This window comes from Convolutriloba macropyga, chromosome 4 (assembly GCF_964194025.1).
Source record: "Convolutriloba macropyga chromosome 4, txConMacr16.3, whole genome shotgun sequence".
NCBI lineage: Eukaryota > Metazoa > Xenacoelomorpha > Acoela > Convolutidae > Convolutriloba > Convolutriloba macropyga.
Genome location: NC_134471.1, coordinates 30170276 through 30188848, shown reverse-complemented (window position 1 = coordinate 30188848; position 18573 = coordinate 30170276). Strand labels below are relative to the sequence as shown.

General features: G+C 35.1%; 2 protein-coding genes across 2 annotated transcripts in view; both read right to left on the bottom strand.

The window, feature by feature from the left end:
- The window catches only part of LOC142337601 (cilia- and flagella-associated protein 298-A-like), a 364848-nt gene that overhangs the window by 15446 nt on the left and 330829 nt on the right, over window positions 1–18573 (bottom strand). The window contains exons 2-3 of the mRNA XM_075386947.1: window positions 5250–5401; window positions 122–289 (exon numbers count right to left, since the gene is read on the bottom strand). Coding sequence (XP_075243062.1) covers window positions 122–289; window positions 5250–5388 — 307 coding nt within the window. The 5' untranslated portion in view covers window positions 5389–5401. The remainder of the gene's footprint in view (window positions 1–121; window positions 290–5249; window positions 5402–18573) is intronic.
- On the bottom strand, window positions 5876–15458 carry LOC142338378 (N-alpha-acetyltransferase 30-like). Its single transcript, XM_075388105.1, has 4 exons — window positions 15075–15458; window positions 12095–12543; window positions 11601–11786; window positions 5876–6263 (listed from the first exon to the last, which is right to left on the bottom strand). Exons 1-4 carry the CDS (start codon window positions 15325–15327, stop codon window positions 6126–6128), a joined length of 1026 nt encoding a protein of 341 aa, XP_075244220.1. The 5' UTR covers window positions 15328–15458; the 3' UTR covers window positions 5876–6125.

Sequence of the window (18573 nt, the reverse complement as noted above, 5' to 3'; positions counted from 1 at the left end):
ATCTCTATTTCCTGGTTATTAGAAGCAACCTGGTTGTAAATCAAGCAAGCATCCAGAAAAGAAATGAGCCGCTAGATAACGGGGTACACGGGGTAAAGAGAAACTAGACCTGAAAACTAACCGATGCCGGATCTGCGTCCAATGTCGTCTTTAGAGTGTCGAGTGCCTCCAGATGGTACACACTTCTCCTGCCACTCATCTTTCAGCTTCAGCTCACTCACTTGTTCATCTGTGAGACCCTGCATGTTGGGAGGCAACGAGATCCCATGCTTTCCCAACTCTCCGATCTCTACAAAATCAACATTTTTCATTGGTTGTACTTCTTCATTAAGAAAACTTGTTAATATGAATGTGAGCTAAACATTACCATCTTTGGACGAGTAACCATCAATGGATGGTGCCTAATCTCTAGCATGCATGCAGATGATTATTTACATTTTGTTCACGGAGAAAATTGGACCATAACGCATTTCTCAAATGGCATAAGACTCGTGACATTATGGCTACTCGTCTCATATGGCAAAACTCATTCCCGAAACAAGAAACTTTACCGCCTTGTCCAAATAAAAACTAACCCAATGTCATAAGTAAATATAAGTAATAACAAGAAGGCTCGCAATGTGCGTTCTCACACCATGTTCCGACCCCGCTAATCCACATTTTTGGCTTAATGTATACCAAATGAGGAAGAGATAGATAACTTGCAAAAATTCAAATATTGATAAAAAAAAATTGATGTATGATTAAAAAAATGCTTTCATTTCAAATCACTTAAAGTAAACAATGCCACATTTGAGGGTCAGTGCGACCTGTCCACGAGACACGACAAACAACAAAATCAAACAGCAACAACAAACATACCCGGCAGATTGCCGGAAAATAGCCGCCGTTGATTCCCATAACTCTATTGGGATTGAAAGAAAAGATAATATCAACAAAAATTGATTTTTGTATATAAACATTTTTAAGTGCGATTTATTTTGATGTCATTTCGTAATTGAACATACTCCTGTCTCTCAGTGGGAGGCTAGAGGATCTAGTATCAATACCAGTAAGCATTATAGATGGTAACTAAAACTTATGAGAACAAAGTTTAAGTACCGGGCATCTAAAAATGGGCTTTATAGGTTTATCCCGTTTCCATTTCTGACTTTGATTTTTTTAATACTGACTCTCTTCATTTTGAATTGCTTTGCTAAGCAGCTGCAGTTTAAAAGGACTTTGAGTAGAATGACAGAAGAGTGAAACTAGCCTAGAGAAGTCAAAAGATTTCACGCAAAATGTCGAAACATACCCGGCAGATTGCCTATTTTCCGGCGTTGATTCCAATAAGCATGATTGGGATTGAAAGAATAGATATTGAAAAAAAAAAGATTTTTGTACAAAAACATTTTTTAAGTCCGATTTATTTTGATGGCATTTCGTAGTTGAACATAACATACCTCTGTTTCTTAGAGAGAGGCTACAGGGGCTACTATCAATACCAATAAGCATTAGAGATGGTAACTAAGACTTATAGGAACGACGTTCAAATAGCGGGCATCTAAAATTGGGCTTTATGGGTTTATCCCGTTTCTACTTCTGACTTCAATTTTTTATACTGACTCTGTTCATTTTGAATTGCTTTGCTGAGCTAGCCTAGAGAAGTCAAAAAGATATCACGCAAAATGTTGAAAAAGCGGCAAAATGAGGTAAAGCGAAACATTTTTTTCGACGAAGTAAAAACAAATAGGAGCGCTATAATAGCCGGCTGAGAAGATGAGGGCGGCTATTAAAAAGCGGCAAAATGGGTAAAGCAAAAAAAGTTCGACGAAGTAAAAAAAAAACAAAATAGTAGCGCTATAATAGCCGGCTGACAAGATGAGGGCGGCTACTAACAACAACAAACACTTACATCCAGGACATCAATATCTATTTTAAAGAGAAAAAACTTAATAAAAGAGTCCAAATAGCGTCAAAAAAATCTAAAATAAACAAATTAAATTGTAACTCCCTAAAAAAATGGGACGTACCAGTCCTTAATGAAACTCGTTAACAAGTAGACAAAAATTAATTAACCAAAGGCAAAAATAAAAAATACGTTTTTAATTTCAAATAAAGAAAACCCTTGGATATTAAATGAAGTCTTTAAATGGGTTTATGGCCCTTCCGAGTTCCATGTGAAGACAGTGAGACCCGTCACTATCCAAAATACGTCATATGTCTGCAAAAACAAACGACAAACACTGAAAAAACAGAACTTCAATCAAATTTTGCGAGAAAACAGTGTCGAAGCCGTTAAAACCAGAACATATCCCGTTAAAAAAGATTAAATCAATTGAACCACCTTTGAACACCCACATTAAGATATGTGACCTCTGAATAATGAGACTAGTTAACAACTGTAAAGTTAAAAAATATTTGTACTTTTTTGAAAACAATTAATTTCAAGTTATTTAAACATAAGCTATCAATTTTAATCATTAATTAGGCTTATTAAACTCTACTAGGAAAACCATCGAGGTCTGTTAATATTCAGAATATGCCATACATCTACAAAAAGAACGACAAATGAAGAATTGAAAAAAAATAAATTTCTAAGAACCGGGGTCGAAGTCGTTGAAACAATAAGCAATGCACTAAAAACATCTCTTCAATTGTGCCTGTCTCCAATAGCAAAAAAACAATGTGAAATGCGACCTGTAGCCAAAGCACATCTACTTTTAGCGACAAGTAGCCAAAAAAAGAACAGCAAAAGGCTATGTTAAAAACAATATATCTCCTTTTTTCTTATAACGATTGACTTTAAAGTTATGAACACTTTTAGCTATCAATTGAAATCCTTAAATAGTTTCGTTTATTCATCCAAAGGAATCCGCTAAGAGCTGTAATCATCCAGAAATTTTTATACAACTACACAAAGAAAAATAAAGAAAGACAAAAATGGAGAACTTCAATAAATTCTGCTAGAAGACAGCGACAAAACCGTTAAAAACATAATCCATTCGCTGATAGAAATGATATCAAATCATGCCTTCATTTTAAACGCTACTAATGTAGTATCTGACCTTCCAATAAAGTGACAACACAGGCAAAAGAACCTCAAAGGGAAAAGAACATTTTTTAGGAAATTTTGTAGTACCGGAAAAACCATTAATTAAATTTTGAAACCGCAATTGCTATTAAGTTTTAATTCCATAAAACAACATGCGACTTGTCTTTGCTGACCTTAAGCTATCAGTTGTCCCAAAACATAAACATAAAAAAAAGTAGCAACACTCAATAATCCATTGTTTAATTTGGAAAAAAGAATTTTTAAAAACAAAAAAACCATGAGCTTCCGAAAAAACTAAATAAGTTGCTTTGAAACTCCTTTATTAGGCCTTGATTGAATTGTTCAGTTCTGTAATCAACAAAAATGCAAAAATGTTGCATAACTGCAAAAAGCAACTGCTTACACTCTGAATTATTTTTGGACTATAAAACAACCAAAACTAGACCAAAACTAGCCTTGCTATTGCTGTCAGTCCATTACGAACACGTTATTTTTTTGGAGAATATTATGGACTTGGATAATTTGAGAAAAAGTCAAAAATAAATTATGCATTTTGGAGAATTATTGAGTTGAATGACCAAAGATCTGGCAAAATTTTAATTCAAGGCAGTGCAAGTGAAACTAGCCATTTTGGAGTTTAAAAAGATTGTGTCACGTGTAATAAACTAAGCGGTTTGAACAAGCTTATTTCTTGCCAATTTTGTTGAAAGACGGCTGATTTTTTAAAAAAAACTTAGAACAAAATTTAAGACAAAAAATTGGATCAAACAGTTCAAGAAAACTCCGATTTTTAGAGGTCAAACCAACAACGATATCGTTAACTATTTTAACATATTTTTGCAGAAAAATTGGCAAACAAATTGTGTACAAATATGGAAGATGTGAACAAAAACAACAAATATCAGTCAAATGTTTACAAAACTTTAAACCTCGATAACTACGCAGAATTAAATTCGAAAAACTCTTTTGAATTATATATTCTACGTTGTACTGGCTTTCTAATGATACCAATCGCAACCTTCAAGCTTCAAGGATTAATATATCGATCGGCCAAAACTGACCGAACATAGCCCGCAGATTGCCGGAAAATAATCACGATAGACGCTTGTCACGATGGAACAACTGAAGACAGATTGAAAACCAGTGCTTTAATAGACCATTAGAAATTGTTTGGGTTAGATTGGGACGGTAATTTATATGACCCACATGCGCTCTATAAGGAAAAAGCCATAATAGAGCCTTTTCAAATTAATATTCGAAATCAAAAACTCAAGACTCTAATACTCAAGAATTAAGGCATAAACGTTTGGCGCTACTTAGATGCAAACTATTGACCTTTAACTAGTGAATCTTCATAAGATTTAAAGTTCATTAGGCGATTTCAGAAGTCATTTTTTAGTGAGATAATTCACGCAATTGACGTAAAAGCATAACAAACGACGTCAGACACACAAATTTTAACTGCAAAGCAGTAGAAATCACTGAAATTGAAAAAGCAGGCCAAGTCCTGACGTACAGAATTTTCATTGACTAAACAAAAAATCAGACCTATAACGGACTATGAGTGGATTGGGAAAACCATTCCTAAAAATACAGATCAAAAAAATAAAAATAAAATCAATGTCCAAATGCCGCATGTGAACCACAAACCACTAACGAGAAATGGAAATTTCGTTCAAACAAAAAACTAGGTATATAATGAACTATGAATGGATTGGGAAAACGCTTTAGAAAAAAAACCAATCCAAAAAATCGAAAAAACAGTAAAAATCAGATTGAAATTGCCTCATGTCAACAAAAAACCACTAGCGGGAAAGCGAATTTTTGCTCAAACACCGTTTTCTCACTCTACTTTAAATTTAGAGCAAAAAAATTTCACGCCGCAAAACCACTCGCTTTTTCGCTCCACTTCCTGTTTCGGAGTGAACAAAATCACTACTCCAATTTGACTGCAAAAATCATGAAACTGTGTGAACAGATTTAAAAAAGACAGCGCCCCAATACAATTCAAATTCTTTGAATTGTAGAAAACCACGATGTCCCCAATAATAGCAGCTATCGCTTCGCGACAATCAAACAAAAAACATTTGAGTATAGAGTTCCTCCTACACTAAAGCGGGTCAAAGCAAAAACTAGGATAACTGCAAAATGGCGAACAGTTGTTCTCACACTACTAACGAGTTCAATTCGTGTTTGAATTTTGAAAGCTACTAACCGTAGCATAGACGTTCCACCTTGAGCCTGCCATTCTGTACTTGCACAATGTAATCTAGAATGACACTGACCTCCTTCTCAAGAGTCGTCTCCATAATGAAGAGACCTTCATTTTCTTTTTTGAACTTTAGCTTCACCATTGAATTCAACTCTGAAATTACACTTTCATTCGGTGAAATCAAATTGTGAATTGATCACTTTGGTTTTCGAAGATGGTTAAGAGATAAAAATTTATCAAAATTTCGGAATTTGACTTGACGTCGATTATATGTGCGTATTCCTTGGTATGCCTTGGTTGTAAAATTGAACTTAAGAAGGACTTGACCTGCATATCTGCCTTTATTTTATAGTAGAAATTTCTCGGAGCATCAACTCTTTCAATGCATGAGATCAGAGTAAGAGAGTATCCTTTTGTCAGTAAAGATACTCTATGATTGAGCTATGCAGAAGAAAAGAATGTCTGGATTCAGCTACAAGATTACGTGTCTATATAAAAAGTTTGTTACTTAGATTTAATTCAGAATTTAGATAAACATTTCAAATGCAAAAAAAATCAACTGCTCTTTTCTCTGCCATCTCAGCCTCGAAGGTATCAATTTCCACCATAACAGATGAAATTTTCCATGTTTGTAAAATCAACCATACTATTCGGCTGAGATGGTTTCAGTCAATAAAGATGTGAAAAAAGCGCTGTGTAATAAAAATGGTATGTTACAAGTCTACTTTTAAAAAAAGTTGCCAACAGAGGTTATTGTTATGAGTATATAATCGCCCATACGTCAAGGACCAATGAAAGAGTAGAGCGAAGGGACGACGTCATAAAGTCAAGTGATTATGGGTCGGGACAGGGTTCCATGGGATGAGGGTATTTGAGATGTCAGGACAGCCATAACTTGAGCCGGAAAGCGTCGACTCCATTGAGGTAGTATCGATGTAGTCGCTTGTCGCGCACGAATCCAAACTGTTCGTACAGCTTCATGGCCGCCTTGTTGGTCACTTCTGTTTCGAGCACCACCTGCAAAAAGTTCATTGCCATTACAAAAAGTTAATACTATAGACGAAAAACCTGATTTCAAAAAAAGATTGATTGCTATAACCTAATTAAACTAATACAGGTCTCGACAGTGGAATATTTAAGACTAAGTACAACAATGAGGATTTCAAAAACAGTTGCCAATAAATTAATACATTCAAGAATAATTACTTATACTCTAATGGGCATATTCATATGCTTTCAAGACAGGTTAATCATCGGCTTACTTATACATCAGCTTAATCATAAACTCAATGGATCAACGCTTTTTGCTTCACTGCAGGAACATCAATGTGTTTGCGTTCAGTGGTCACAGCCACTAGAAGCGACAAAAAGAGCGTCACAGGACAAGAGAAAGTGTGTTCCACATATTCAAAACTACATTTTGGAATTGGTGAGGAGTGAGATTGATACGCACTTTTATGTCTCCATGCGTTAGATAAAAATATGGACAGACTACAAGGTCACAACTGGAATGAACACTCAGTGGATCTAATATATGTCAATGTATTACAAAGCCAGCGTCACTCTGCGAACTTAAAAGCCTGAAAGATCAACTTCCATCCACGTTTTCAAAATTTTTTCATAAAGAGGCCAGAAAATGCAAGGACCAAGACCTTTGAAGAAGTAAAGCAGCAAATGTTTCTAAGTGTTCACCCACTCCCATTGAAGTTTTGCATCTCACATTGATGGGCGTCGCTAACAACGTACATACGATTGAAATTGCCGTCAAAACTTGCAAGACAGCTGCAAGATGTATGAAAATTATTGAACAAATTGAATTTGCGGAAAACCGTGGACCATTTGGCACATCAAATTTCTCGACAATCGATCAAGCATTTCACTCTTCTACAACACAGATATATACTTCTCAAATCTTCAAACATGGCTGGTAGAATTCCGAAAAATAGCTGCAATAACTTCGCAGATCCGAATTCGAAAAAAATTGAAATGACCGAGGACGAGAATTTCAGTTTTTTTACTAAATGAGGAGAGGTTAAATTTTGGTTCATAGTCTGTATAACTATTGCTGTTTCTATTAGCTGCCCTTAAATAACCCTTAATTAGAGCCGTACACTCTGTTTGCCTAATCTCCTTCAATAAAATAAGCAATAAAATGAGAGGAAAAGTCATTTTGAGATTGAGATAAGCCACGCGTGCCCGAATTTGAGAGCCAATGAACAAAAAATACGCAACATTAAGAGTGAAAACGCAAGCATGCAAGCAATCCTGTCAAAATTGCATGAAAGAATGAACAAAAAGCAGATTTGAAAACAGCGTGACGTCATATGCTCGTTACAATCTTGACAATGCAAAAAAAGAGAAAAGGACAAGCCGAACACCTGATCATCAGCTTCATTACAGAAACGAAGCCAACAAGTAAACACCAAAACAAACACAAAAGTACAGCCTCCGATAGTTAACAGAGCATTACATTTTTAAAAAATAAAAAACTTTCTATTTTTTAGAAAAATATTGTTATTAATGTCAGTAAAGCTAATGAAAGCAAGCATATTTAACTATTGACACTACGGGAGCTTCATTAAAAGTTTTCAAAAACAGGCTATCATAGTCATCTAAAAATGTAACTATAAATTCAAATAAGTATATCACAAGATCATCCCTCATTAAAAAGCATATAAAAATTATCTAAGTACAACAAAGGGCTCGCGCGTTTTGAAGAGAACAAACGCAGCAACAAAAAAAATCACATTACATTAATTCAGGACGAGTGGTTTGAAAGTCAAAAACTATTAGCTATAACCTGGAAACATTAAATAGATGCAACCTGGTCTCAGTACCAAAACCAAGGAGACGTGAAAACTGACACCAAGAGACTGTAAACCATACACGACCAAAAGTAACTTTTTGAAAGCAATAGAATTCTTAAAAAACGTAAGCTAATGACTGAAACCATGCAATAGCATTGATTTTCTTTAATCAGAAATTCAATAATACCTGTCATTAGTGAGACTAGAAAACAAGCCAAACAAGTACAATAAGCAGGCAAAACTCGACAACGTCACCAATACTTTTTGAACAAATCATGTCAAAGTCAAAAGAGACAAGTAGATCAGTCAGAAACGATACTAAATAACACGACAACCAAAACGAATTTAATAAACAGGCAAAACTCGCAAGAGACACGCAAAAGTCTGAAAACAAGCTTTCTCAGAGTTGTTAAAACCTAAGAAATCAATTCAAAACAATTAATCCAACTGAATGGCAGCTCTTTCAAGAACCAACGGAAGCCAACATCAATGAGATTAAGTAAGATGACAACATTAACTATAAAAATGGGCAAAATCTAAAAAGCAAGCAATAATTTTTGAAAAAAGGTGGTGTGAAAGTCACTGAAAACGTTGTGTCAACGGTAGATCTGAGTTGAAATAGCTTTATTTATTTTTCAGATAAGATAAAAACGGCCACAATATAATATGTTGTAACGGCACAGCAAAAAAAACTTTAAAACCCGTTAAGAACAAAAAATCCAAAACAAAAGACGACAAAAACCGCAAAAACGGGCAGAAACCGAAAACTGAAAAATTTTATCAAAAAGTTTTTATATGAGCCGTTTGCTGCATTTCGATGAAATTTAAAATCAAAGAAACTCCCATGCGAACACAATCACCTTTTCAAAACATCGCAGCCAAAAAATCAAGATAACAAGAGAAAACTAAACGCATGTGAAAGAGAAAACTTAACGCATGTGAAAGAAAATTCTAGCTCAAAAACCTATGAGTCGGTTCAAAACTCCTTTCTCACTCCATATAAAAAATAGTTCGAATACATTCACACCCTTAAACTATTCTTTTCTCGTTCTTTTTACTACTTCAGCATGACTAAAACGACTACGCTAATTTGACTTCTCATTGGCAGAATAGAAAAATGTGAACAGATAAGTAAAATCTAGACCAGATCTTTACTCGGCATAAACTTCGTTCGAGAGCAATTAATTGAATCTTCAAATTAAAACATAGCGTGCAGATTGTCAGAAAAGATAGACAGATCGACCACCAGTCCTTTAATAGACCATTAGCATATTTGGGGTTATATTTGGACTGTCATTTTTATGAGACACATGCACTCTAAGGAAAAAACCCTCATAGCGCTGTTTCAAAATTAATATTCGAAATCAAAAACTCTTAAGACTCTAATAATCAAAAACTAAGGCATCTACGTTTGGCACTACTTAGATGCAAACTATTCACCTTTAACTACGTATAAAATTTAAAGCTCATTAAGCGAGTTCAGAAGTCATTTTTGAGTGAGCTGAGTCACGCAATTGACCTAAAAGCAGAACAAATGACGCTACGCACACAAATCTTAACTGCAAAGCAGTAGAAGTCACTGAAGTCATTGAAAAAGTCAATTCCAAGAAATAAGGTCGTAAGAATCATCGATCGAGACAACGAATTAAAAAACATAGCAGGACAAGTCTTGGCGTACAATTCAAAGAATTTTCATTGACCATACAAAAAACTAGACCCAGAACGGACTATGAGTGAATTGTGAAAACCATTTCCAAAAATTCAGATTAAAAAAACAGAAAATCAACGCCAAATTGCCACATGTGAACAAAAAACCACTAGCGAGAAATGAAATTTGGTTCAAACAAAAACACTAGGACCAGAATGAACTGTAATTGGATTGGGAAAACCATTTAGAAAACATCCGATCCAAAAATCGAAAAAACAGTAAAAATCAAAGTGGAATGCCGCATGTGAGCAAAAAATCACTAGCTAGAAAGCAAATTTTTGTTCAAACACCGTTCTCTCGATTTTAAAATTAGAGTAACGAAACTTCACACCGCAAAACCACTCGCTTTTTTGCTCCTTTTCCTGTTTCGGAGTGACCAAAATCACTATTGACTTGGAAAAATCATGAAAATGTGTGAACAGATCTTAAAAGACAGCGCCCTAATACAATTCAAATTCTTTGAATAGTAAAAACCATGATGTCCCAATACCCACTATCACTTCGGTGCCATTAAAAAGAAATGATAGCAATACCTTTTTCCACAAAAAATTGAGAACATTAAGCTGCAGAAGAGTTTCCACGCCTTAACAGGCTCCCAGACGACTCTAATTGCGAAGAAAATTAAAAATGAACAAAATTAGTTAATTTGTCTGCCATCGATTGTAAAATAACTCTTCTAGAAAACAAGCTTCTATTCAACTCTGAAACAAATGCAATGAAACAAAAATGTGCGCCAGAAATCAATTAAATATTCTATAAAACCACAAAAAAAATTAAGTCTCCAAATTCGCTTAAGACTGGTTATAATTTTCAAAAATCATTAAAATGCTTTCCAAACAAGCTGAACATTATAGTTATACCAGGCTTAAAAAATTCAGCAAAACACTCAAAACGAAAAAGAACAGCAAAATGGAGCACGCGAACAAAAAAAAAATCGCTGAACTTTTCACAACTCATTTTCTCGCTCTCAAAAACAGCGGTATAAACAAAAAAACTACTCTTTTAGCTCCAAGGCCCCAATTTTGTTCATCTCAAACCTCTTCAAACTTTTTTTACGTGTGTCATTTCCCGCCTCAAAATTTACTCCCACAAAATTGTTCAAAAATAGCTGTCAATTGCCAGAAAAGAGCCGCGATAGCTTCATAGAACTGCAGTTTCAAAACGATAATGAAAAACATAGCAAGAGAAGGCAAATAATACTCCCGCCATCGTAGCGATCGCTTTGCGGCTATTAGAAAAGACATGTCTCCAATAACTCTTCGAGTCGTAAAAAGACAGCCGGCGCACCAACACAATTCAAACTCTTTGAATAGTAAGAAAAACCATGAGAAGGCTTATGAAAGCTCGTTATTGACAAATAGGTCTGCGAACTATTCGCATGAACTGAAACCTGGAAAGCAGCGCAGCAAAACGTTCTGTCAGTCTTGGTAGTCATATGCGGTAGTCATAAAAACAATCACACGAGTTCAGCGGGTTGGTTGTACAGGTATCTGGATTTTGACAGCATTTCAAATGAAACGTTGTACGAACTTGCAGAAAATTTCTTAAGCGAACATACTAGCATCAAGTGTCCAATGCATACTTACTATTGATAATTTTCTTACAAATTATGTAGCTGACCATAACATCATATGACATCAAAAGAAGTTATAGGACCGCAAGAGAAGACAACAACGGCGAAAATATTTTTCGCCAAAACATTCAATCAGTATTCGTAGAATGGGGCACAATTTATCAAAAACTGACTTTAAAAATTTGTGACAGTACAGGTGCCCGAGCAGTGAAATGCACTCTCAGTAGTCGGTAGAATGTGACCAATTACAGACAGTCATTAAATACCTCGTCACATCCCTGCGCAATCATGCTGTCGATAGCATATCTAACTAGAGTCCTGCCAATCTTGAGTCGCCTGTAATCGGAGTGGACTGCTAACATGGCAATATAACCCCTCCTGGCCACTCGGTGCACATCCAGCTTACACACTATCGCACCCACAAACACATCTGGAGCACTTTTTAGTCTCGCCTGAAAAAATTAGTTACTAGTTTTGGAGAAGTTTCCCATGAAGAGGTTTCATGGTTCTTAAATACCATTTGGGCTGCTTTTGTCAATAATTTTGCCCTATTTGTCACTTTTTACAAACCAATTCTACTCTTGAAGTAACCGATTGGTGACAGATTTTCAGGTAATTATTTTTACTATTTCATAAAGTCATTTTTTCTATCTTAAACATTTATATTTTTTGCGGCTGAGACGTGCTGCTAACTATTAAAAATTTAACTGCGCACACAAACACTTCGTCAATACTTTTAGACTTCAACTGAACACTGCACCTTGAAACAAAGCTGAGGCCAGTTATGAATGAAGTATCTGTAAGTGTAGATAGAGTAAGGTTCCGAGAGGTCCTTCGTTATAAGCCCAATGATGCCTGGTAGGTCACCCTCATCTGAGTATGGACAAATCTCAACATCACCCTGGCCGTCTGCTGATATTAAATTCTCTCCGTCTCTGTCAAAATAGGAGGCCGCACTAGCACCAGATATTAGACTACTGCTTTCTTCTTCGTTCGCTTTGGTAGGAATTGATGGTGTGTTTGAGTTTTCGGCTAGATGGTTCAAGAGGTTATGCACTTGTAAGGCAGAATTCAGTTGAGAGGATATGTCTTGCACGCAACCATTCGAGTCGCAATCTGCATCAGCTAAGCTCAACTGATCGAGAACTGCATCTAGCCGATTCTGTTCTCCATCGCCATTAGCTTCACAACCATTGTTTTCAGTTTCCCCTAAAACGTTTCATTAGCCATTAAGAGGAAAATATTCTCATAACGTAAATTAGAACAGAACTTAACAAGAAAAATGTTAACACACGGATGAGGAGGGGCATAATTAGTTTATACAACAGAGATGAAAAACTGAACCCTACCGAACGACAAACGAAGCGATTTATAAAACATCAGCATATAAAAAGTAAGATTACCCTCCAGTTTTCACAAAATGAAAAAAAATTGCCATTATGTTTTCCCAATCGTTCATGTCCTAAAATATCAAACTATCCCGAACACAAAATTTTGGAAAATTTTTCATACCACGTCTAGCATCAGTACCTTGCTTTCTCTTATTATCGAAAAGCTTTTGGAACTCTCAAACACTACGAAGCAGCTATATTTACTTCGAACTAAACAATAAATAAAAATCTACGCAATATTAAAAACAAGTAGGCTCACGCATCTGTGCTTCCGCAGAGCTAATTCCGACCTTTCTCTAACAAGAACAGTCGGAATGTTCACATTACCATGAGCAATTATGCGGCGAAGAGCAAATAATGAAAAAATTAACGCAAAAAATAGCCACTTTTTTTCAAAAATTTCTGTTCATTTGCAAATATCTACGAGTATCTATCTAGATCATACTAACGAATACAGCCATTAATAGCAGTAAAAAAAACGATGCATCTTGATAAGAACAAAAAAATGTTCAATTCTCCATGGAGCTTCAACGTTAACACTCAATTCCAGGAGAACATAGTTATGCCAACATTAACACTATCCTATCCCAACAACCCCCGGAACTTAAAAGAAATTTTAATGCAAAACTTTCTTGATTAAGATTTGGTAGGATGCCCGACAGCACATTTGCATAATCTTTGAACAGCAATGATTTGAACTTGAACTATTGAGGTTTTGGTCATACCTCCGATTGCAGCAACCATGACGCATTGTCTTTCACAAGGTAACAAAATTAAGGGAAAATGCGATGAAACAATTAACTATGAAAAACTGATATCTTTCTTGCAACGATGTGGTAGACCACTTTAGTAGACTAGCAGCCATTGTTTTGATTAGCTTTCCCATTTTCGTAAACCCATAAATTTTGGACTATTTTTCGATTAAAAAACGATAATAATTGTTCCAAACGGAGCAGTCGTACTTTTCGTTTAGGTGTCGCAAGTACCTGAGGTGCTTCGTCTGGAACTATATTGAAGCTTTCCACGGACTCAAGAAAACCGTCTTGCAGATTAAGTTCTACCCCACAAAGCTAGCGTCAAATCAGTACAAACATCAAAAAAACCACTGCCGTCCGACGGATTGCTCTCGAACGACAGGCGAAGGGTTGGCTTTAATTGTAGCCTAAGCACAGGAAACTAGCTTCAGACGGTAGCATAAAAGAGGAGGTGAAGGGGGTTCTATAAATGGGGGTCCAAGATCACCATTTAAACAATGAATATCAACTTTCCAAGAGTTCTTCCGCAGCTTCTTTGAATGACAGTTAGAGCCTACGCTTAAAGAGGGCTGCACATAGGATAAATGCGCTCGACTTTAACGATATCCTTATTTTGAAGACAGAAAATCAACTTAAATCAATGAAGCGATCAAAAACGTTTTAGCTTAAAATTCAAAATGTTCCAACAAAAATTCTGCATAAAATCAATAAGACATATGTTTACAATAATTGCCATCGGGCTTTACCACTTGATCCGTTCCTCAAGACAAAAATTCACAAAATTTGACTGTTAGAAGAAAAATGGCTAGTGCGAAAATTGCGACTGAGACGTACTGAACGTTAGAAGTAGTTAGTACCTAGTTTTACAAGTAAAAATTAAATTTTTGACGCAGTATTACTCCATCAGTCAATCAAATTTCGGAGAAAATTTACACTCCAATTATCCCTACACCAGCAGTTTTGCCTACTTATGAAAATTAGATAATACGCAACGGTAACTTAGCAGATATCCCACAGTTGATGAACTCCATCAGTTGCATTTCCGTTAAACATTAAAGAGCGAAAAGATAATAGCATGTCATTTCGTGATAATTTTCGCTTTCTTGTGAGACTTGGAGGGAGTTCATCAACTTTACATTGGGCTTTCTTGTTAGTTGCCATAGCGTTTTATCTGAAATTAGGCAACACCACTGGTGTAGGGGATCAATGGTGTGAAAATTGTCTCCGAAATTTAATCACAATATGGAGTAAAATTGCGTCGAAAATTGAATTTTTACTTCGTAAAATTAAGGGGTGCTGACTACTTTTGACATTCAGTACATTTGCTACCAACTTTGTTTGGAAGCAATTAACAATGGAATCAGTTCTTGCTACATTTCCAGTGATACAACTTCAGCCTCTTACTATAGATGGAAGTGATAGCAGCTTATAAAAACATCATCTCATATAAAGTCAGACAGGCATATAGTGCCTCACCTCCAATAATATCGAGGGAACAATAATTCAATTTTAAAAAACGGGAACGGTGCTACACCTTTTCTAGAATAAGATCGCATTCATTACTATGAAATCTTAACTGAAAACTATCACAAACCTGATATTGAATCAGATTGTAAGTCAGAACTGTGCGGAGAGGCTGAGTGTCCGTTAAGACAGCCATTAACATTCACGTGATCATCGTCGGCGGAGCCACAAACTCCATTTATTGACAGTGTGGCGACTGGGGAATGACTCCCATTCAACAAAACCGTTGTGTCTTTCGATTTCCGCTCCTCTGTTAAGTGAAAACTAGAATCCACAGGTTCCTTAACGCCATTTATAGTTGTTTTGGCATCGGATGTAGTCATTGAGCAACAAGTTACCCGGAACTGATACTCGTTAATAGATTAGCAGCAGTAGCGTTGCTCACTTGTGATGTGAACAAAATCCTTTACCGGATTTTACCAGCGTTGCTGATTCGACAAAATTCATTCTTTAGACATCTGAAACAAAAACGATAATGAACTCAAAATTGAGAAAAATACAGATGAGAGGTCATAAACCAAACATTGAAACATTAGGTAAGGAAAGTACCATTCCAAATAAAATCAACATTTATCCTGGTTCATAATCCTCGTTTATAAACCGTGCTCGTGTTCAGTCTTCAATCAGAGCGCTATGTGTAGTTAACTTGATGACGTAAATACCTCTTTATGGATATAATAATAAATTGTTTCCAACATTAGAAACATAGAACCAAAAAAAATACGTTTCCACATGAGAGCGACTTAAAAGGCGAGAACCCTGTTGGATCAACAAAAGGTCCGTTTTCAAGTGTCTCAAAACAGGGACAAGTATTGAACATCGTTTGTTTTATTCGTAAATCCAGTTATTGTTATATACAAGAAAAGAAGTATTTTTCATTAAAATTCCAAAAAATTAAGAAGAATTTGTATTCCAAATTGTCATAACATTTTCAATTATACATATATTAGAGTTCTTCACTGTTCAAGTTGCAATCCTGTAAAAAAATCACTAGTTAAAAATGCTTGAACTTGTTCAACAATACTCCCCTAATATTTTCAAAAAATTTGCTTACACAAAGTAAAAATGTTTTCCGTAAAACATTTAGGTCTTTCAAACATTAGGAACTCAAAAATTCTAATGTTCCGATCCGACTATTAGGCGCAGGAACTAAATCCTTAACCTCAACTGGTTTTTTTTAGTCAATTCTGGCCGATCGACATATTCAAGGCGCAGAGAGTTGTGAGCGGTATCATTAAAAGCACTTGCAACGTAGAATACATAATTAGAAAAGATTTTCTGAATTCGCTTTTCGCCACGTAGTTATAGTGATTTTAAGTTTTGTGTTTTAAATTTAAATTTTAAATTCGCCATTCTTGCTTTTTTGTAAAAACTAAAGACCGGAATGATTTCGAATCAGAGCTCAAATAAAGATAAATCCCATTTACGAACAAATGAGGCGCAATGATCAAATTATTAAATGTTTTTGTTTCAAATTATTATAAATGGCGTCAATACTGTGTTTGAGTAGCTGTTTTATAAAGTTTGATTTAATTGATAGTATATTGCATTCATATGACTTAGTGTCCGTTATTACAGGTCGAACTGACGTCCTAAGGAGTTACAAAATGAACGATTTAGTGTTCTTTTAGTTAAAAGCTGTTTGTTATGAATTTAAAATTATTTAAAAAGAATTTTGAGCTTTTTTCTTTTTATCTCATTTCTGTCAACATGTAGCTTAGTCTCAGAAGATAGGTCGCATCTTCTTTCTAGGGAACTGATATTTCGTCCTTACTGCGGTTTTAAGTTTTAAGTAAAGCTTGTTTGGCGACTTTTTATACGAGCATTGATAATTTTTTTGAGTGATAAACATTTCCGATTTTTTAGGCTCAGCTCATTGCTACATAAAAGACAGGTCGCATTTCTCAATGCTAGCAATACTCCCCTAATATTTTCAAAAAATTTGCTAACACAAAGTCAATTTTTTTTCTAAAACATTTAGGTCTTTCAAACAATAGGAATTCAAAAATCCTAATGTTCCCATCCGCCTATTAGGGGGAGGCACTACATACATAACCTCGACTGGTTTTTTGTTCAGTCAATTCTGACCGATCGATATATTCAACGCAAAGAGAGTTGTCAGCGGTATCATTAAAAGCTCTTGCAGCGTAGAATAAGTGATTAGAAATGATTTTCTGAATTCGCTTTTCGCCACGGAGTTATAGAGGCTTTAAGTTTTGTGAACATGTGACTTATTTCCGGTTTTTTTCACATTTTCCGTCTTTTTGCTCAATTTTTTTGCCAAGAATCCTAAAAATTGTTAAATTGTTATCGACAGTTTTATTTGTTTTTTAACGCCAAAGACAGGAGTATTGGTTTACTGTTTGGTCCAAACATTTGCCTAACATTTTGGTTAAAAGTTTCAACCTTGTCTTCTCAAATTATCTAACTCGATAACATTTACAGCAATTGCGTGATTTTATTGGACGAGCAGCAATATCAAGGAGTCTAGGTTTAATCGTGGATTTTTACAATGAGAACAGATTCGGATTGTATTTCACCAGTCCTTACAAAAATATTTTTGCCATTTTGCCTCTTTTGTGATAACTAAAGAACGGAATGATTTCGAATCACAGCTCAAACAAATATACATCTCATTTACGTACAAATGAGGCGCAATGATCAAATTATTATATGTTTTCGTTTCAAATTATTATATATGTCGTCAATACTGTGTTTGAGCAGCTGTTCTATAAACTTTGATTTATTTGATATTATATTGCATTCATATGACTTAGTGTCCGTTATTACAGGTCGAACTGACGTCCCAAGGAGATACCAAATGAATGATTTAGTGTTTTCATTTGAAAGCTTTTTGATATGAATTTAAAATTATTTAAAAAGACTTTTGAGCTTTTTTTTCCTTTTATCTCATTTCTGTAAACATGTAGCTTAGTCTCAGAAGATAAGTCGCATCTTCTTTCTAGTGAACTGATATTTCGTCCTTACTGCGGTTTTAAGTTTTAAGTAAAGCTTGTTTGGCGAGTTTTTATACGAGCATTCATAATTTTTTTGAGTGATAAACATTTGCGATTTTTTAGGCTCAGCTAATTGCTACATAAAAGACAGGTCGCATTTCTCAATGCTAGCAATACTCCCCTAATATTTTCAAAAAATTTGCTAACACAAAGTAAATTTTCTAAAACATTTAGGTCTTTCAAACAATAGGAATTGAAAAATCCTTATGTTCCAATCCACCTATTAGGGGGAGGCACTACATACATAACCTCGACTGGTTTTTTGTTCAGTCAATTCTGACCGATCGATATATTCAACGCAAAGAGAGTTGTCAGCGGTATCATTAAAAGCTCTTGCAGCGTAGAATATGTGATTAGAATGATTTTCTGAATTCCCTTTTCGCCACGTAGTTAGAGATTTTAAATTTTGTGAACATAAACCTTATTTCCGTTCTTTTTGTTCAATTTTCTGTCTTTTAGCTCAATTTTTTTTGCCGAGAGTCCTAAAATATGTTAAATCAATATCGATAGATTTATTTGTTTTTTAACTTCAAAGACAGAAGAGTATTGCTT